Below are 6,853 nucleotides of genomic sequence, written 5' to 3' on the forward strand. Positions count from 1 at the left end.
ATAACATATGCTGGCAGAAGCAGTGTGACTGGCCACCTAGTTCTCTCACTGGATCTGGTAATGGTTTTTGTACACCTGTGAATAACTGAATTAGATTTCTCCGTGCATAAGGTAAAGATGGCTACTTCTACACAGTAGCACTGGAAGGATTAGAAACAGATTTGAAAAGTACCAGTGCTGAAGTTACTTATTTCTTAAATGTACTACAAAAAAAATTTTAAACCGACACAAACCCACCACCCACACCCTCTCTAGATTCCAAATATTCATCTCCAAAATACTGTTTCATTCTCATTAAGAGTTAGGCTTTCTTATTCTTTAAAGAATTATGTAACACTTTGCAAGTTATTAGACACTAAACTTATGCAAGCCTATCTACCAGGTGGGATACTTGTATGAATGCAAATATACTGCTTAATGAAGATTTCTTTGATCAAAGTATGAATACCAAATGCAAGTATTATTGCAGGACAAACTTGAAATAGAAGCTTTAAACAAAGCCGTCAAGGTCTCTAAGCAACTGATCCAACGCTGCCCTCTAGTGAATAACTGGAAACTCGCATCAGAAAACTAACTGCGTAATTTTGCTAAATTCTCTCCCGTCTCTCCGGATTCACAGACCTTCAGAGCCTATGACCAACTTAACTATAGAAGAGTATTTTACTAATGTCATTGCTTGGGGATTTTATCTACCGAGCCTTTAAGGAGAACATTCCAGTACAGGAAGAGGGGGAAAAAAAACCTCCTAGTTTCAGTTAACTGTGAATACCAACTTGATTTTTCAGGTATTTTTTTATTTTCCACCTTTATTGCAAGTCTCTCCTTCAGCCTTCTTTGCTGGAAGTGTCATATGGGATTAGACATGAACTTAACTGTGCTGTCTCTTGGTCAATACACTCTGTTTAAAGGCCATTAACTAGGAAAATGCTACGCTACACACGCAATTGCGCTTTTGCTGGAGTTTAGCAAATGGAGCTCTATGAGCACCCAAAGATTTTGAAAGGATATTAGGACCCAAACATGCCCCTTTTCCCCATTGAGGAATAAATACGCTCAAAGTGAGTTTGACACCTCCTTTAGTACTTCCACCCACACAGAAGCCTCAATATTGGATTTCACAGCTACTGATTACTTGGGTAACTACAGCTCTCCATCTCAATAATATGCAGTTCTAAGTAGTAGTTATTCTTCTGCAAAATGGACAATTGCATTCTCCTCCCGCTCAACTTGAGCAACTGGCATATATTTTGCCAATATGGCAGTCACGCATCACCAAGTTACGCAACAGTTAATTTCTCTTCAGTTTTGTTCTTAAGACTTTTTCTCCTTTAGGAGCTCAGTAACCAGCTTGATAAAAAAGAAAGTAATAATGAAACACAATTCTAATCATATCTCCACTGACAAACTGTGGACAGATATAGTGTAACCCTTCCTAGTTGATCCTATAGATCAAGTAGCATTAATACTTAAGAGTAGCAATGACAGGTCTCCTTCAGATGAAAATAAAGATTGGTCTGGCATTCTCCAAGATTAAGAATTCAATAAAAGAAAAGCCTATACATCTAAATTTTAAAAGAGATACTGTTATGACACTGAGACCAACTGAGGTTTTACCAATACCCAAGGCTGCTTGCAGATGTTAAACACACACATACACAACACTGCGCTTTACCAAAACCAGCAGCGTGTTACTTCAACCCTCCAGCATCTGTATGGATTGGGTACTTCAGCAGTTTTTTGGTGCTTTTATCTAAAGCTGATTCAATCTGCTATTAGATAAAAGCGCCAAAAAGCCCCAGTATAGCATCTGACCTACACATGTTGGGATTCCCAGGTCCAACTAACACAATGCCTCTTCTGGGCATGCGCTGGGCTCAGCACAGGGGTGTGCCAAATTTAAAATGTCTTTTTTTTTTTTTTTTAAATGTCTGCAAGTAGCCTAAGTGCTTAATATGATGAACTTGATTGTTTTCAATTTTAACACTGGAACACTGATTGTAAGAGTAACTGAAACAAGCGTTCCTTGAAAAAGCATAGCTTATATGGTGCTATGTTATGTTATACTATCAACAGTCATTCAAAGCCTACTTCTAGCACTAAAAAAACCCCAAAAAACCCAACACAAAGTTGAAGCCAACATCTGTTTTCTGGACAAGCCAAGATATTTTTATTAAAATTACACAACAGTCACAAAAGCACTGGTACTTATGAACTTCCAATAACCCTTCCCCCACCCCCAATTGCTAAAGCAAGTATCGAAAAAAAAGTCTGCAGGAAGTTGTCAGCATACTTTGAAACTTCAGGTTACAGCATCTGGGGAGAGATTGGCAAAGAAACACCACATTAGAAGCCACAGATAATACTGTTAAGTTTATGTAAATTCTGCATTTTGTTCAGTTGACCTTCAAAGCATTTGAGTTGCCTAATTAATACCAAGTTATTGGTTAAAAAGCAAAAAATACTACCCAAATGGAAATAAATGAGTCATTGCGCATCTTTCCTATGAACAGGTTAAACTTAATACCAAAGCTGGGACCTTGTTGGCAGAGTTTGGCTGTTGCAACTTACCACTTCACCCTTCTTTAGTGTACACTTGCGCAAACTGATGCCTGTTACTACATCAGTCGATTGACTGGTCAGAGCTGAATTTTTTGGTGGGGAAATTCACAAGTAGCCTGTTTGGCACCTTTTCTCTCTCACACCATTCAGTTCTGCTCCCAGCTGTTTACTGCCCCCACCCAAAAAACCCAATCGTGCACACACCCACAGAGAACTATACACTTGAATTACTCTTTTCCGTACAGTCCAAATTAAGTTTCATCAGAGGGAAGAAGAAATTTCAGCTTCCATAGAATTATGCTATCAACAGCTGTTCAGAAGTTACTTGTACCTTTGAGCCACCAAGCAGCTTTCATCATGGTGCATCCTGCCTCAAAAATCTGAGTAATGTTTCAGCCTGAAAAAAAAAAACAGAGTGAAAAATGACATTTTAAACAACTTGTTAACCTGTTCCATGTGGTACAGCATTTTAGTTAGCGTTCTATGTAGAAACTCTGGTTTCTAGCTATCATATTGTAAATCTTTTAAATTATAATCTTTAGCAGTTGCCTACAGATCTTTGTTATCTACACCCATGCCACATTAGCTTTCAGGAACAAGGGTTAATAGCTTGTGGGAAGATGCACTTGAACCACAGCTGTGCTACTTCCAAGCTCACATATGCTAAAGCATGCACCTCGTCATTTCCTCCCTCTTTTTACAGTCTTACTGTTGTAAACCTCATCTTTTCACAGGCTCTCCTCACCACCTGTCAGCTTTTGATATGTCAAGTTACATTAACACTTAAAGCCTCCCTCCAAAAAACAAGAACTTGAGTTGTCCATATTTACAGCATACTATTATTCAGAGAGAGCCAATAAAGCTTAATAGTCTGTTTTTGTCCAGAGTAAATGGATAGCAGCACATTTGGCATGGAGCTTGTAATGAATACTCCTCCCTACCTCAAAACGTTCTCATTTCACTGACCAGCCACAAGGATTTAAGTCAATTATGGGACTTTGCTCACGTCTCCATAAGAAGAACCTTAGCTTAGGACTAATCTGACCTAATAGGCTCAGATTCCTTCATGGAGTCCCACTAAACTGTTCACATACAACAGAGTATTTCTACATCACCTAGCACAATAAGACATTCCAGCTTTACTGAGCTCTTTGGTTGATACAAGACAAAAGGTCTTTGCTATGTGTTCATTTCCTCCACATATATGTTACATGACAATTTGGCAGGCAGGTTGTACATGATCATCTTAAAATATGCAGGTTTCACTTCATCTTCCTACACCCTCCAGCCATGGCTGACCAAAATAATGCGATTTGACATTTTAGGTGTCAGCATGGGAGACAGAACTGGTTCATAAGCTGAGTTGGGGGGGGCGGGGGAAATTCTATCTACAAGGAAACACAGAGCATCCCTAATAGGTTGATACCATTGCAGACTATAAGCTACCTACTACAATTTGTTAAAATAACCGAGAAGTCATTGCTTTTTTGCTCAAATGAGAGAGAACTGAAGATGTACTATTTTAACAAGCACTCACTTCGCAGACCTGGGTTCAGGACAGAAATTACACAAACTGGTATAAGTAATCAGTAACTGATTCAAATGTGTAACACAACACAGAAGTTCAGTTCTGTTGAAGTTCAGTTCTGGCTGAAACCAGTTTAAGATAAACCTGGATGGATGTAGTATCAGACTTAACTGGTTTAAGTTAAATCAGTTAATTGAACTTGTCTCAGATCCCCTCTAGATTCAAGTTAACTCACAGTCCCACAGCATCCCGGGATGCTTTACACCTCTCCTGCAAACCTCCCCTCAGTGTAGATGGGCTAGCCTTGGCCCAAGCTGTCTGCTCTAGCTGACCAAGAAGGCACGCTCTGGCACCCCCTGGCTTCTGGACTGGGCTACTGCCGGCATGGGGCTGCAATTCCAGAATCAAAAATGAAGGTCTGTTCACCTGCTTATCGGTTCAATCTATGCAGCTTAGACCAACCTGCGAAGACTGAACTGATGCAGCCTCAGGTTTTTTCACTGTTTGTACTTAGCCCTGAAAACTGAAAGCAGATACTGTACTCAGAACAAATCTAGCATACGCACTGAAGTTAGCAGGGCAATGTGAGAAACCTTTCGATATACCTTAACTCTGTTCTCTAAGAATAAGAGCAATGCAACCTGCTGAAATGATGGTAGCTTTCTGGTACGGATGCTTAAAAAAACGTGGAGTAAATCTACTGGACAGTCTATTAAGATGATTGCAAGTTTGATTTTAAGAACATGGAAGTTAGGGGGTTTTTTTTAAAACAGTTATTTTTTGTACAAAATACCACTTTTTTTTTTTTTTTTTTACAGCTAATTAAGTTGGTCTGTTGTCAACTGATAACCCAGAAGTCAAAGACAATGCAGTCACCAATCTCACAAGGTAATACTTTCTTTAACTAAAGGATTAATGAACCTAGTTTAATACATACCTATACAACAAAGCTTTTCCTTTGTTATTTCCAATAGAAAAAAAGCCACTTCTGGGAGAGAAATCCATAGATTGAGTAAGGTAAATAGTTTTTCTTCTGAACACCGGGAAGTTTGAGAATACAGTAAATGAAGGAATGTGTACCTGTTAAGAAGTTATAAATTAGCTATGACAACTACATCAAAGTTCATGCAACCACCAAATGTTAAAAGCCCCCTCAATACTATTAAATTGTTTTAATATTAAATTTTAAAAATTTTGCTTTTTGTGCCTTTAATATATAATGGGTAACATAATAGTTGCTCTTAACTATTAAATTCATTGCCGGGTACCAGAACAACCTCGAGATACAGAACTCCGCAATCCTTAGTGTATTGGTACTAAATATAAAGTTGCTTTCAGGATTCTCCATCATCGGGTCTCCTAAGAAACCCATGAAACTCAATATCTGTACTTTTCACAAGTGTCTTACGCACACACTTTTAAATCAGCACTAGCACTGCTAATGCAACAGAAGTACACCCACCATCCACTTTCTGGGCCTTCATTTCCAATATTTAGCAGCAACTCAACATGGAAATTAAACTTTTACTATAGCTTTATGGAAAAATACCTTACACTGCATAGTACATAGATGAGCACTTTTGAGGAAGCACAGACTGTTTTCAATAAGGGTTCAAGGATAAAGATTTTTTGGGCCAATACCAATGGCCGATTACTTACCAGCCATATCGGCTGATACTGATCCAATTGCCGATACGCAGCCCAGCAGCTTGGAGAGCAGCATCTGGCTGGTAAGTCTGTGGGGGAGGGAAGAGGGGGTGTAGATCAAGGTCACCACAGTGAGGGAGGGAGTGGGGCTGGGGTCGACGCCGCCCAACTGGGGCGGGGCACAGGATGGAGCCAGTAGCTCGTTTTTGGGGGGAGGGGAGGCTCCCATTGCTGCATGCAGCCCTGGAGGAGACATGGGGGGCACGTGGCCTCCTGGATCTGTGCACAGAGCGAAGCCAGGCTGCCACTGTACGCTTGCACTCGGGGACTGTGCCAGGCTCTTTCCTGTGGCTGCGCTCTCACCCAGTGGAATGGGGCGGGTGGCAGCAGCGCTGGGAGATAGGCTACAGGGGCACCAACCCCGTAGCCCCCCTCCCAGCGCTGCTGCTGCCCGCCCTGGCCCAGCCCAAGCACAAACACAGTGGCAGCCCACCCCTACTCCACGCACAGATCCAGGGAACAGTGTGCCCCCATACCTCCCTGGGGTGTGAGCAGCTGCGAAGGCCAGCCCCCCGCACAAGCCACCAGCTCTGTCCTATGCCCTGCTCTAGCTGGGCAGCACCTGCCCCTGCCCCAGCCCCACTCCCTCCCACACTGCGGGGGCCTCAATCTGCTCCCCACCCCCTTCTCCCCTCAGACTTACCAGCCAGATATTGGTCTCCAAGATGCCAAGTTGCACTCCTGGCCATGTGCATGCTGCAGCTGCGCATGTGCACGCAGCATTTATCAGCAACATTAATCGACCACATCAGCCAAAGACAGCCAGCTGCCAATACTGTCAATTTTCCTTTTATCAGTGCCAATACAATATGAACTCACGTACTGGTGCACCTCTAGTTTCATAGTTTCTAGGGTCGGAAGGGACCTGAGCAGATCATCTAGTCCGACCCCCTGCCGTGGCAGGAAGAGCACTGGGGTCAAACGACCCCAGCAAGGTGTTCATCTAACCTCCTCTTAAAAACCCCCAGGGTAGGAGCCTGCACCACTTCTCTTGGAAGCTGGTTCCAGACCCTAGCCGCCCTGACCGTGAAGTAGCGCCTCCTGATATCTAACCTAAAC

At 42.1% G+C, this 6,853-nt stretch overlaps 1 protein-coding gene across 1 annotated transcript in view; it reads right to left on the reverse strand.

The window, feature by feature from the left end:
- Positions 1 to 2,139: 2,139 nt before the first annotated feature.
- Positions 2,140 to 6,853, reverse strand: part of UTP18 (UTP18, small subunit processome component) — a gene marked incomplete at its 5' end in the record, with an annotated part of 22,908 nt that continues 18,194 nt past the window's right edge. Inside the window, 3 exons of the mRNA XM_019515181.1 lie at positions 2,140 to 2,313; positions 2,891 to 2,956; positions 5,025 to 5,167. Of these exons, the coding sequence (XP_019370726.1) occupies positions 2,932 to 2,956; positions 5,025 to 5,167 (168 nt within the window). The remainder of the gene's footprint in view (positions 2,314 to 2,890; positions 2,957 to 5,024; positions 5,168 to 6,853) is intronic.

This window comes from Gavialis gangeticus, unplaced genomic scaffold, assembly GCF_001723915.1.
Source record: "Gavialis gangeticus isolate Ggan-Ray unplaced genomic scaffold, GavGan_comp1, whole genome shotgun sequence".
In the NCBI taxonomy this organism is placed as follows: Eukaryota; Metazoa; Chordata; order Crocodylia; family Gavialidae; genus Gavialis; species Gavialis gangeticus.